The sequence below is a fragment of the Hylobates moloch genome, unplaced genomic scaffold (assembly GCF_009828535.3).
Source record: "Hylobates moloch isolate HMO894 unplaced genomic scaffold, HMol_V3 SCAFFOLD_10, whole genome shotgun sequence".
In the NCBI taxonomy this organism is placed as follows: domain Eukaryota; kingdom Metazoa; phylum Chordata; class Mammalia; order Primates; family Hylobatidae; genus Hylobates; species Hylobates moloch.
The window spans coordinates 81511166-81525181 of record NW_026652285.1 but is presented as its reverse complement, the minus strand read 5'-3'; the positions used below and the strand labels follow the sequence as shown (position 1 = coordinate 81525181).

The 14016-nt window shown below is 47.8% G+C and overlaps 1 protein-coding gene across 4 annotated transcripts in view; it reads left to right on the top strand.

Annotated features, from left to right (window-relative positions):
• The window catches only part of PTPN3 (protein tyrosine phosphatase non-receptor type 3), a 122682-nt gene extending 110529 nt beyond the window's left edge, over positions 1–12153 (top strand). For all 4 annotated transcript variants that reach the window (XM_032164827.2, XM_032164826.2, XM_058445745.1 and 1 more), the window contains 4 exons: positions 4350–4478; positions 5423–5568; positions 6075–6210; positions 8253–12153. In XM_032164827.2, coding sequence (XP_032020718.1) covers positions 4350–4478; positions 5423–5568; positions 6075–6210; positions 8253–8330 — 489 coding nt within the window. In that variant the 3' untranslated portion in view covers positions 8331–12153. The remainder of the gene's footprint in view (positions 1–4349; positions 4479–5422; positions 5569–6074; positions 6211–8252) is intronic.
• The last annotated feature ends 1863 nt before the right edge of the window (positions 12154–14016 follow it).

Here is a 14016-nt window from a genome sequence, read left to right as displayed (position 1 = left end):
TTCCCACCCAAAATGTTTTTGTTTGTGTTCTCCCTTGAGGCTCATGGGTTTCTTCTTCTTAGAAACATTGCAATTGAGCAAGTTATTCTCCCTCACTTTCCACCAGAGATGTTTCTTTTGGAGAGAAATATCATTTTTTGCAACCACATGTGAATAATACAGGTACTCTTCCTGGCCCACTGGCTGTCAGAGGCAGGAGCTTTGGGGTCAGAGGAGGCGTTTGAGTTCTGGCACCACCGCTTTCCACTGTTTAACCTTGCACAGGGCTCTAAGCCTCAGTTTCCTCGTCACTAGAAAGGAGGTGGTAATGCCTGTCTTTTGGGATTGTTTTGAGAATTAAGAATGAGCTACCCTGGACTGGCTACCCATCCAGTAGTGGGTGCTCCATGTGGTGTAGTGAGTCAGGATCCTGGCCTCCTTGTCTCACAGGGCCAGAGGCAGATAGGTTTGCTGCTCTGGGCAACATTAGGGGCCCCTGGGTTGCCATGAGGATCATGTGAGGTGACAGGAAGAGGTTTGAGGCAGCACAAAGCTCTATAAACCCCCTTGCTCTTGTTATCTGTTAAACACACTGTTTGGTGAAATGCACACTTAGGCAATGAGGCTCTTTGGCAGAGAACTGATCTCTGAGTCAGGCTTCATCAGGCCCTCTGGTTGGTTCAGCAAATGGATCTAGGCACTGATTCCTTCCACCTCCTGAACCCAGACCCATCTGCTCATTTGTTGACAGGACACATCTACCTGAGTGTCCTCACATACAAGGTGCCTGAAGCTGAAGCTGTCAGCCATGCACCTGCACCCTGAGCTCACCACTCTGGCCAGTGTCACCCATCTGCCCAGTCACCCGAGTCAGGACCTGGAATCGGTCTTACCCCTCCCTTCTCTTCACTTCCCACATCCACTCACCACGGTCTGCCACCGCCAGTCTCCCCTCCCTGTCCCCCAACCCTCACCTTCTCTCAGAGCTTTTGCATTTCTCTTCCAGGAGCAGCAGCAGCAGCCTCCTTAGTGGCTTCCTGGCCTAGAGGCTCCCCCCACCCCTGTCTGGTCCATCCCTTGGCACAGCTTTCAGTGATACCTTTCCAGAGGGTTGCCTGGTCTTGCCATTTCCCTGCTCAAACCATCTGGCGGCTTCTCAGGTGCACCACGTAAAGTCTCACCTTGAGACTGGTACCTTCTGTGCAGGTGTATTGTACTGTCTGTCGTTCCCTGGGTACACCATGTACCTCTTTACCTCTTGACCATGTGTGTCCCATTCCCTCTGCCTGAATGATCCATCCTTGCCTTGCCAACCTGATGAAGACCCTCGTCCTTCAATACTGAGATCTCTGTCCCCTCTCTTCGGGACATTGCCTCCTCTTCCTATGTGAGCCACCTGTGTCTCTGACTTCTCACTTTCTTTCCTTTTCACCACATCCCCCCTATACCGATTCGAGAGCACCTTGAGGACAGTGCCACATCGTGTCTCATTCATCTCTGCATTCCCAGGGATGTTTATTGACTTAAGTGAGCAAGAAAGCAAGCTTTTCACCATGAAGCCTTCTAAATTTAGCCCATGACTCCCACTAAACCCTATCTGGTCCATCTTCCTGAGATAGTGCTCTGTCTCCTTCTTTGGCATGTTATCCATCGTTAGAAACCTGTTCTTCTGAAATCCAGGGTGCATATTTCCTCCCTCTCCTGTTACAAACCCTTGGATGACCAGATGACCCGAGCCCTTTACCCCTAAGTTCCTATCTCATCTTCATCACTACCCACCAGTTCTTCTGGATTAGGAGTCGGTCACTCCAAGTGAGCAGGTTTATCCCTTTCTCTGAGAGCTGAAATTTTCAGTATGTCCCATTTGTGTTCACCCATATCATGCATTTAGCAGAGCAGGACTCACAGCAGGCATATGGCTTGTCTTCCACCCAGCTTGTGGCTTGTTCCCTCTGGTCCAAAAAGACACATCCTTTCAGAAGCCATCTCCCTGGTCAGCTTTCCCTTCCTGAAGCCTCTTCTCGAAACCACACTTGGGGACTGGGAATGAGAAACAGGCCCCACTCAGGCTTGTGAATCCCTGAGGACAGAGCATTCTGAGTTCTTCTGGCAGCATCTGCCCAGGGTCTCATCCCCAGCAGCATGTTGCCGGCCTCCTAGCTTCAGTGATCTTCATTGTCCATTGATGACTTCTCCAGAAGTGCTTCTTCCCTCATATGCTCAGCTTTGCGTATGTTACTGTTTAATTTAACCACAGCCCTAGGAATGTGCATTTTCTTGTCATTCCAGGGTATTATCAGCCTGGCTAAGGGTTCACAGGCCTGTTGTGAAATTCCAGCTCTGCCCCAGTTCCTCTCTGTGTGATCTGACACACATTGATCCATTCTCTGAGCCTCAGTTTACTCATATGCAAAACAGAGACAATCATAGTACCTACCTCATAGGGTTGTTTTGAAGCCAAGGTAAAGCCATGTTCATGAAAGGCACCATTCAGAGCTTAGCATCTACCGTTCTGAAGATACGAGGCTTCAGCATCATCGCCCCTCGCTGCAACAGCATTGATGTGGAGACTGAGGCTCAAAGAAGTTAAGTAATTTGCCCAAGATCACTAACCAAATATGTTTAGTAGAATTTATTAACCAGGGTTGAAACTCAGGATCTCCACAGACTTCTTGCTCTTTCCATTACACCCCCAATTTTTTCAGATCCAAATTGAACTGTAGTCTGTATTTGGTCAGAGGTAAAGAGAGAGTCTAGTACTGGTCAGATTCACTGTGGAATAAGGGGAGCCTCTCTGACAGTACAGATATTTATAGTTCTGCCTTGCATGGGTTGATCTCATCAGAGAATATCTTCCCTGCAATTATCCTGTGGGCGGGACCATTGGGAGCCTACAGGGCAGGGATTTATCCTTCCTGTGCAGACGAGGAGGTGAGAGAGGGCTTGTATCTGTCAGTTCTGCCTTGGGCCCTACAGCCCTTAACCCCTCACGTGTAAGCAAAGTCACAGAATGGCTACTAACCAAAATTACCCACGTTTAAGGTTTCCAAGTAAATTCTTAACTCCAGCTTTCCAGTGGCATACTTTAGTTTCAAGTGTTCACTGTGACATTTGAAAGTAAGAATAGAGAGGCTGTTTCCCAACAAATTACACATGTCTTATGGCTATACCACTTTTCCACCATGAACAGTTGTAATTTTTACTTAAGTTGCTATAACCACATATAGGCTCGGGGGAAAATGCTTGTTTAATGACTTAGGATTTAACTGACAGAAGGATCTATGATGGGATGGACAGCCTAGCCCTGAAGTTTGCTTAGAAGCCAGAGGCAGGTGCTAAGATAGCTTACAGGACAAGCTGCAGGTTTTAGAAGCGGGGATAGAAATTGGGGAGGGTGGTGGGATCAGCCCGTCTGTGGGGACGGCACAGCCATATTGAGAGACACTGGGTTGCCATAGGAAGAGTGCTGGACTGCATCACTGTGGCCCCATGGCCTTGGGCAAGTCACTTAATCCCAAGTAGCCCTGGGTTCCTTGTCTGCTGTGTGGGATATCACCTCTTTAGGACATCCCCTAAGAAAGCCTTCAAGGGCTTCAGAGACGCTGCTCCAGTGAGAAAGGTATTCATCTCAATTTGTGAGTCCCTTAATCTGGGTTTTTGTGGAACCTCATCACTCTTACTCAAGCTGGTATGTAACCCATGACAGCAACAGAAGTCATGGCCACCCCGGCCTGCCCCCCACAGTGGCTAAGCACTGCACACCCACGCCGGCCGCCTCACCAGCATTGAGGCAGGAGCCATCTCTGTCTTCCCAGTGGAAAACGTGAAAATCAGAGAGGTTAAGCAACTGTTTCGACATCATCTGGCTGACAAATGGAGGAGGAAAGGATCCCGGCGGAGTTGTGTGTGACACCAGATGTGTGCCCTTAACTGCTGTGCCTGGAGGCCTCCCCCTCAAAAGGGTGGGGAGGATGGTGGAGGAGGGGTTCAGGAGGAGGGGCCGTTGGAGGCGGGGAGGGGCCTGAGGGGCTGGGGTTGGGGAGGGTAGAGAGGTTGCTCACAGGCTAGGGTCCTGCATCTGAGGCCACTGGTGCTCTTCCAGCGAGTGGCCCCTGGTGATGAATACGCTGCGTCTCGTCCTCCTCCAGGCTGCAGCCTGGGGCTGAGCGGAGACCTGTGGCCTGGTTCCTGGCAGGCTGCCCCCACCCAGCCCTGAGAAACAGCTGATGGACTTGGCTGAGTTTGTTTTCTCCCATCAGTGCTCTCGGGTGTGCATGAGAGGATGCCTAACTCGTCCGCCTGTCCAGGGTTAACTGCTTGCAGGGACACCCCACAGAGGGGGCTCACTCACTCACCGTGTTTCCTTACAGACCAAATGTCACCAGTACTGGCCGGATCCCCCCGACGTCATGGATCACGGCAGCTTTCACATCCAGTGTCAGTCAGAGGACTGCACCATCGCCTATGTGTCTCGAGAAATGCTGGTCACAAACACCCAGGTGAGCCGCAGCCTGAGGGGCACGGTGGAGGGGCAGGTGCTGAATCAGTGGCCGCTGTCATCCTAGGTGGGCACGCTTCTAGGTGTGCCTTCTGTTTCCACCTGGCAAGCGTGTCAGTAAGCGTGCAAGACTGCCCATCAAAGAGCCAGGGCCCAGAGTTCATAGTGGCCCTAGTCACAACAGGCAAGAAGTGCAAACAGCCCAGTGTCCATTGATGGAGGAATGGATAAACAGCACGTGGTCTGTCCATACAATGGAATATGATTCAGCCTTTAAAAGGAAGGAGATTCTGACCCCTGCTACAACACTGGGAACCTTGAGCATATTATGCTAAGTGAAATACGCCAGACGTAGAAAGACACATACTGTAGGATTCAACTCCTGTGAAGTGCCTAGAGTCGTCCAATTCATAGAGACAGAAAGTAGAACGGTGGTTGCCAAGGGCTTGGGGAAGGAGGAGAAAGGAGATCTATGGACATTATGCCGTATGGAATAATGAGTGCAGGGTTTATGTTTGTGGGATATTTTCAAGTTCTGGAAATAGGTAGTGCTGATGGCTCTACAACATTGCGAGTGTCCTCAATGCTGCTGAACTGTACATTTAAATGTGGTTACAGTGGTAAGCCTCGTGTTAGTATATTTTGCCACAGTTAAAAACAGTTAGCATGTGTGGCCTCTAATGACAAGTACCATAGCAGCAAATGGAGGAGATCACCGGGCAGAAGTGGTCAAGGAAGGCAGCCCTGCAGGACAGGCCCACGGCTGAGCCTGAGAGGGGATGGGGGTCTTTGGGGAAGGAGGGAAGGAATTGCTAGGGGCCATAGCAGGGCTGTGCACAGAGGGAGAAAGCATCAGGAGACAGGGCCACCCTGTGTCTGGGTTGAGGCTAGGTCCTCATGCTCACCACCTGGATGGGCTCACCAAGGCCACTGGGTCTCCCACAGACCAGGGAAGAACACACAGTGACACATCTCCAGTACGTCGCATGGCCTGACCACGGTGTGCCCGATGACTCCTCCGACTTTCTGGAATTTGTAAACTATGTGAGGTCTCTGAGAGTGGACAGCGAGCCCGTCCTGGTTCACTGCAGGTATGGCGCTTGCTGTTTTGTTAGGTTTGGAATCCTTTCCCCGTCGGAAAAGGCCTGGAGAGAACTGGCAGGCGCCAGACCCACCCTACATCCCACAAAGTAGTGTGCCCTTACAAACCTCTGTTGACAGTGGTTCTTCACCATTTCAAAAGTTATTTGGAATTTTATGAAATCCTAACTTTGTGAATGTAGCACAGAACTGAAGAAGAAAATCCCCTCACACACCCTTTCTCCTGTCCTTCTGTCAGCTGACCTTCGTCATAGGTGTAAGGAAGTGGGTTTGGCACTTCACGGTGGCCCTCTTTCCACTGCCTGCTAGCCCCCAGTCTCAGATGTATGAGGATAGGCTGTCTCAGCCTGTTTGAGAGCACGCCCTGAGTGTGTATTTTGTCTTCTCGAAGGCCAGGGGAGGAAAGCCCCTTGGGAGTCACCGGGGAACTGCTCGCTGGGCCATGCAGAAAGGCTACTCAGACAAATCCCACGTCTCTCTTCTCTCCCCTGTCCAGTGCTGGAATAGGTCGAACCGGTGTGTTGGTCACTATGGAAACAGCCATGTGCCTAACTGAGAGGAACCTGCCCATTTACCCACTGGATATTGTCCGAAAAATGCGAGACCAGCGCGCCATGATGGTGCAGACATCAGTGAGTAGAAATCCAGTAATAACGGTGGCTGGCACTTTCCGAGCACTTTACACCAGGCAGGCCTGAGAGAAGGGCTTTGTGAGTCAACAGACTGCAGCTCAGGGGGACTGAATCACTTGCCCAAGGTCACAGAGCTTGTCAGTGGCTACAGCCCACACCCATCTCACCTCTGAGCTCTGCTGTCTCTGGTTTATTTCCTGCCAGCCCATGTGTCAGGGAACAGCCCTGGTTGCATTCTGTATCGTTGAACAATCATTTGTCCATCACCCCCCCACCTAGACCTGGGTACTCCTTTTGGCTCAGTGGATGTTGCATATGACCCTGCTTTGAGCTCTGTCCCACCCGTGTGGTGCCTGAGTACCTGCTGTGTCCTCCACGGGCAGGACAGAGCTCAAAGTAGGGTCATGCGCAACATCCTCTTGTCCTCAAGAGGAACTCTTGGGGATAATTCTTGGGGATTTCCCCTGGAACTGCAAGCAGGGCAGTGAAGCGGTGTGGAAAGAGCATGATTAAGGCCCCACCACAAATGAACAACCTTTGCCTAAGTCCTGAACCTCTCTCCAAGCTTCAGCTTCCCTGTGCAAAATGGGGACCATCCCACATTCATTCATTTATTCATTTGCCAAAGAATGGTGCAGAGACTGAAGCTTGTATCTAGTAGGAGAACTGGATTAGTCTGTGCTAAGTGTCAGCAGCGATGAGGAAAGTTCAGGGCTGTCTGAGAAGATGGTGGAAGAGTATCTAAAGCAGGATTTGGAAAGTCTAGGAAGGCTTCCTGGAGAAGTGGCTTCTCTGGTAAAAACCCCCAGGATACATGAGGAGTTAGCAAAGAAAGGAGCAGGAACTATATGTTCCAACCAGCTCTGTGTCTTCACAGGCTGTGGACAAAGTTTATAAGATTTCCCTAATAGATTTTAAGCTTTGGTAGTTTTATATTAGTTTGTACCCAGAAAATCTTGTTAAGAGAAAAAAAAATCGGCTTATGTTATTAGGGCCATTCTCTGCCCTGTTTTTTGGTATGGAAGACCTCGTGGCTGGTTAAAAAGAAAAAAGTCCGTCATCCTAGTAGATTTTCCCAGCCAGAAGCTGGGCACGGTGGCTCATGCCTGTAATCCCAGCACTTTGGCAGGCTGAGGAAGGTGCATCACTTGAGATCGGGAGTTCAAGACCAGCCTGGCTAACATAGCGAAACCCCATCTCTACTGAAAATACAAAAATTAGCCAGGCATGGTGACATGTGCCTATAGTCCCAGCTACTTGGGAGGCTGAGGCAGGAGAATCACTTGAACCCGGGAGGTGGAGGTTGTAGTGAGCCAAGATTACGCCACTGCACTCCAGCCTGAGTGACAGAACAAGACTCCGTCTCAAAAACCAGATAGATGATAGATAAGATAGATAGATAGATAGATAGATAGATAGATAGATAGATAGATAGATAGATAGATAGAATGATTGATTGGTTGATTTTCCTAGCTGGAGAAGCTCAGTCTAAATGCTTTTATCCCACCTGTATACTTTGCTACAATGTTTCTTAGGTATTTGCTAAGATAAATGACTGTATCCTGCAGAGCCTCTTTCAGTGGCTCTGCTTTGTAAAACACAATCCAGACTCCTTACCCCAACACAAGGCGCCCACAACCAGGTCCCAGCCCACCTGTGCAGCTCCTCCTCCTCCACATGCCCAGGTGTTGAGTCCAGGAGCAGGCTCCCTGACCCCATTTCTCAAAATGGGCTCTTACTGAGGCTTCCACACTTCCACTTACAAGAACAGCCGCCCCGTAGGGACCTTTGCTCCTTCCCGACTCCCCCAGACTGCCAGTTCCTCCACCTGTCATGTTTCCATGACACTTTGCCCATCCCTCTCTGGAAGTGCCCCCTCCCCACATCATATAGGAACTAGGGCTTCACAGGTGTACCTGGCCTGTGGCCCAGAGTTGGCACTCAGGGAATATTTACAAATGCTGCAAAAGACCCAGCGGTATAGGGTGGTAGGCAGCATTTCCTGGAGCTACAGGACTTGACAGCTTTTTTTTCTTTTCCAGAGCCAGTACAAGTTTGTGTGTGAAGCGATTCTTCGTGTGTATGAAGAAGGTTTAGTCCAAATGCTGGATCCTAGTTAAGACAACTGTGAAAACGTTCATTCCTCTTTCCCAAAGGCATCCTCCTTGAGAGAGGAGGACAGACCTCTCTGGAAGCAGCAAGAGGAACCAGTAGCTGTGGGAAAGGAATGGGCACCTCTGAACCCAGGCACTTTAAACTTCTATAGAAAAGATATCGTGTACATAGGAACTGGTGTAGATAAGCATGCAATTATGGCATCATTTAGGCCTGTATTTCTATGGAAAGATACAAAAAGGATCTCAGTTTGGGGCCTGTCCTAATGCCTTCTTCCCTAACATCACCACACACACCCCTGTTGGCATCCTGGAGCAATTGAGACCGGACACCCACAGAGCTGTTGACCTCCCAGCAACAAGATGGTGTGATTATCTCGGGTCATTTGGATGTTTTGTTTGTTTCTGTGTGTCAGACTGTAAGGGCTGAGCTTTCTGTGCGTCTAGGTGGAGCTGGAACAATTCAGATTCACCCGCCCAGATGCTAAGGAAACCCTGATGAATGTACTAGATGGCAGGGCACTGGGGGTCAGGCTGAAGGCTGAGCAACACCTCTCTGCCCTCCCTCCCTTTGTCCCATCTCCCAGCGACTTCCAGTATTCATGTTTCTGAGAATCGTGTCCCTCTTCAGGTTCCCTCTTGGTGCCTGACCTGGATTAGTAATGTGCATTCAGGTGAATTTTCCGCTGAAGCTCTGAGAACTGGTACTCTCAGTGTGTTCTGGTCATCTTGTGGCTTAGTTGTAGAAGCAGGTGTGTCTCTTGCCTCTGCTTGCCTCCTACTGCACACTCAGCACCCAGGACTGGAATCACTGACTACTGAATCTCCTACATGGATTGCTGCTATTTCAAGCTCCTCCACTTGAAACCTTATGATTTTCTCAAGGGGAGATGGGACAGTGTCATCTAAATATTCCGCATGTTTGGCCTTCTGAGAAAAGAGCTTCTAGTAATTGAACCATGGGAAACCCAGCTTCTGGAGGGTTGGCCGCGGGGGTGTGTACATGTGTGTGCCCAGGGGTGAGTGTTTCTCAGGATTCCTAACGATTCAAATTACCGTTGAGTATATATAAAGAATGACTCTCTGTATAGAAGAACAAATGTGTGCATTCACCCCCAGTCACAATGGTCTCCATTGCATTTCAAAGGAGAGGATCAGACTATCTGAATATAAACACAATCCGATGTTAATTTATTCTAAGAACACCATCATTTTGATTGTCCTAAAGAATTCTGCCTTTGTGAATACTGTGTTAAATTTTTTTAAATTTGTGACAGGATTGTAGCAAATTATTATTTAAGGAAAATAAATTGCATAAACATTTAATGTGGTATTTTTAAACAGCGGTTTTTATGTACTCAGAAGAGGAAGTTAAGCCAGGTTCTTAATGGTATTTATAGAAAAGATGTTTTCATATTATAATGCACATAAATGAAGCCATTTTGATATTCAGCAAATTCGGTGCCAGTTGAATAGTTTGCTGGTAGCAAGACGGATAAAGACCTATATGGGAGGTTCTTTAGAGCTAGCATATTTACTTGGCATACTTTGTCTTTTCCACATGGATATTTTACTGCTAAATGGCAGAGGTGGGAGGGAGATGTCACACAGTACCATAACCCCATACTGAAAACAAGAAACCACCAGAAAGTTTGCAGCTAAGGGGCAGGGCATTCAGTTCCTACGCCCACTCAGCACTAACTACTTGCGGGCCTGGTTGCTTAGAAGCTCCACCTCTCTTTCATTATCTGTAAAGTAAAAACAATAATTAGGACTTTAGTTTGAACGTGAAGATTGAATAAGATCACGCTATTCGTGTGACTTTTTATCGGCTAGAACAGCAACAGACACTGCTGTGGGTGAGTTACTTAAAAAAGTTTAGTTATCAGTGATTAGCCCAAAAACACATCAGTCAAAAGTAGAATCCACTGGGTTTTTGTTTCTCTTTTTAGAGACAGGGTCTCACTGTTGCCCAAGCTGGAGTACAGTGGCATGATCATTGTTCACTGCAGCCTCAAATTCCTGGGCTCAAGCAATCCTCACACCTCAGCCTCCTGAGTAGCCGGGACTATAGGCGCATGCCACCTCACCTGGCTTTTTTTTTTTTTTTTTTTTTTTTTTTTTTTGTAGAGACAGGATCTTGATGTGTTGCCTAGGCTGGTCTCAAACTCCTGGCCTCAAGTGATCTTCCCACCTCGGCCTCCAAAACTGTTGGGATTATAGGCGTGAGCCACTGCGCCCAGCCTGAGTTTTTATGAGAGGAAAATGGAAAATGCTCTTCTAGAAGAGAGAGAACAAGAGCACAAAATAATCTGGACTCACAAAAATTCTCTCAGCAAGCTCCAAGAAAGCGGGGGGATGGAGGGAACGCTGGCATAAATTTAAATGCCATTAGGATATTTAGCAAATCATTACTGTTTGGTAAAAATGCATCATTACCTGGTGTGCAAAATGCTTGCAGAGTAGTCTAAATGTCTTTGGAGATGGGTGTTTTACTGGTTTTTTCCAAAAACAAATTGTTTATTATGGTTGCAGAAATGCGCCCATTATGGTCACATAAATTTCTAAAAAGCCTACCAAAGGTTGCAAGCAGTCTTTTCTGCCACTGGGCAGGCCAGCAGTTCAGACCCAGCAGAGGTTGCCAGGAACAAAATCCAGGAAATACTGGGAAGAACAAGACAAGAGAATTCTCTAAAAGAGCAAACAATTCAAGTAAATCCTGTAGCTATTACCAATTAAAATCCGTAGCTCAAGATTCCTGTTTCACCACCTTATACACTTAAGCAATTATACTTAAGCCTTTTTTTAGTCCTAAGTGAAGAACTGCATCAGAATCAGGAGAAATATTTTGCCTGGGAAATTTGGCTGGATATGAATGGAGAAGACATTTACATCCTACGTTCTGGCACTTTCTGAAAGATCTAATTAAACACGTTGATGTGCCAATTTAATCAAGATGAGAGATCCCTGCTGGTGTCACCCTCTAGAACCTGCACTTGGTGTTTTGACTTTCCAGAAGAAAAAATGCAACTTTGGTTAGGGGACAGTGGTTGGATCACACACTTGTACTGGTCTTTCGTTTCTTACCACAGTAATTCATATTTAAATATGCTTTTAGATTAGTGTGGACACTTGCTGCTGTGTTGCTACCTAACCTTTTTTTTTGGGGGGGGGGTACCTCAGGAATGGGCATTTGAGGACAAGCGAAAAAGCCCTCTTCATCCTCCAGAGGCAACAAAGAGGCAGCAGAAATGGGGAAAGATTGTGAGAGGCAGGGCTGGGGTCTAGACCTGGACTTAGGCAAGATATGTTGCCCTCAACCCTGAGTTTTCTTATATGTAAAAAGGGAAGGTTGGGCTGGACAAGAGGAGGTCAAGATTTGCCATTCTGGGAGCCTGATATTCCAGAGAATCAAAATTAATCCTAAACCAAAGCTTTATGGCTGCTACAGAGACGTGTCACATTTCTGTGACTTATCACCAAGAGTTTGTCCCTCAGAGTTTGGCGCTATTGAATGCAAAGACAAGGATGGCCGTCCTCTGGTTCTTGCCTGTTGTCCTTGGCTGAGAGCAGTCTCGGTAAAGATGGCAAAGATTCTGTGACCTCAGACTGGGGACCAAACGCTTGGGAGTCTGATGGCCGGGCTGGGCCACCATTCTCATAGCTCTCATTCTGTTTGGAGCAACTAAAGGATTTGTGTGAAGTTATTTGGAAAAGGACCTTAACTGAGCAGCAATCTTTTTTCTGTATATTTGGAATGTTTTTCATTCTGACCTGTTCTGTCAGTGATTCTACTGAAAAACAATTTGATCAATATAAAAATGTTCAAGCTATGCAACACTGTTATTGTCTGTTGACATTTTTATTCTAATTGATTTCTGCAAATCTTTTCTTATTTGTGTTTGCTTTCTCCTTTCATTTAGAAATCAACTCTTTTGGAGGAGAGTGCTCTCCGCTCATCTCCACCTTCCCTCTGATCAGGAGCATGAACTCCCATCTTGGCCTTGTCCTGGGGTATTAGTCCATTCTCATGCTGCTAATAAAGACATACCTGAGACTGGGTAATTTATGAAAGAAAGAGGTTCAGTGGACTCACAATTCCACAGGGCTGGGGAGGCCTCACAATCATGGTGGAAGGCGAATGAGAAGCAAAGTCACGTCTTACATGGTGGTGGGCAGGAGAGCTTGTGCAGGGGAACTCCCATTTATAAAGCCATCTGATCTCGTGAGACTTATTCACTACCACGAGAACAGTATGGGGGAAACCTCCCCCATGATTCAGTTATCTCCACCTGGCTCCACCCTTGACATGTGGGGATTATTACAATCCAAGGTGAGATTTGGGTGGGGACACAGCCAAATTATATCACCTGGTGTGGCAAATTCTATATCCAAATTAGGTTCCACCATCCTGACAAGAGTAGCTTTCACATAGTACAAGTTCACCTTTTGTCCTGCAGGGCTGCCAGGGTGGCTTCATGGTCACCAGGGTACCACGTTCCTCCCCACTTGTTGCTCGGCCATCCTCAGTCTGCAGCTCCATCACACATTCCAGCTAGCAGGAGGGAGGCAAGGGGAGGAGAAAAGCATGATCCCTCCCTGGAGGGGGTGCCACCAGGGTATTGCACATCCTGTTGATCAGAACTTTGTCACAGGGCCATACCTACTGCAAGGAAGAGAGTAGAGGGAAGGTCATTTTTATTCCAAGAAACCATGTGCCTAACAAATTCAGGGCTTCTATCTCTGAGAAACAAAATAATAGGTTTGAGGGACAATTAGTGCTGTCTGCCATCACTCAACCCTTTGGCTGTCCTTCTTTTGTGACATAGAATCCGCTCTGTTGCCCAGGCTGGAGTGTAGTGGCACAATCACAGCCTACTGCAGCCTTGATTTCCCAGACTCAAGCGATCCTCCTACCTCAACCCCCCTGGTAGCTGAGACTATAGACATGTGCCACCACACCCAGCTAATTTTTAAAAATTTTTGTCAAGGCAGGATCTTGCTGTGTTGACCAGGTTCATCCCAAAATCCTGGGCTCAAGTGATCCTCCCATGTTGGCATTCCCAAAGTGCTGGGATTACAGGCATGAGGCACTGCACCTGGCCCATCACAGCTTCTATAGCCTGCTTACTCCTTGGGCAGTTTTGGGGGAGTCCCCAAGGTTACTTTCATGGTTCAGGAAGACCAGGCATGCAGTTTCTTAGAAAATAGAATCCATCAGCTACTCACAGTGGAAGATCTGCTCTGCTTCTGCCTCTTCGACTTAAAGGTGGTCGCCTTGAGGCTGCCTGGAAAAGAAGCATTGGTGGGAGCAACACCCTTAGTCTGGTCTTTGAAGCAACCTGGTTTGCATTTTCTGGCAGAGAAGCCTTATCTGCACTAAGGCTGCCACTTCAAAGCCACTGCGCTTAATAGCTGCAGTTTGAAGGACAAAAGCAGTTGTCATTTTCAGCGCTTCAAGACTTTAATCAGCTTTGAGTGCAGCTATTGACAGCACCTCTCTGAGCAAAGCAAGATTCCCTCCTGTCTTAGCCTGCTTACTGTTACTATACAGGAATACCTGAGGCTGGGCAATTTATAAAGAAAAGAGGTTTATTTGTCTGACGGTTCTGCAGACTGTATAAAAAGCATGGCACCCACATCTGCATCTGGTGAGGGCCTCGGGCCTCTTCCACTCATGGCAAAAGGCGAA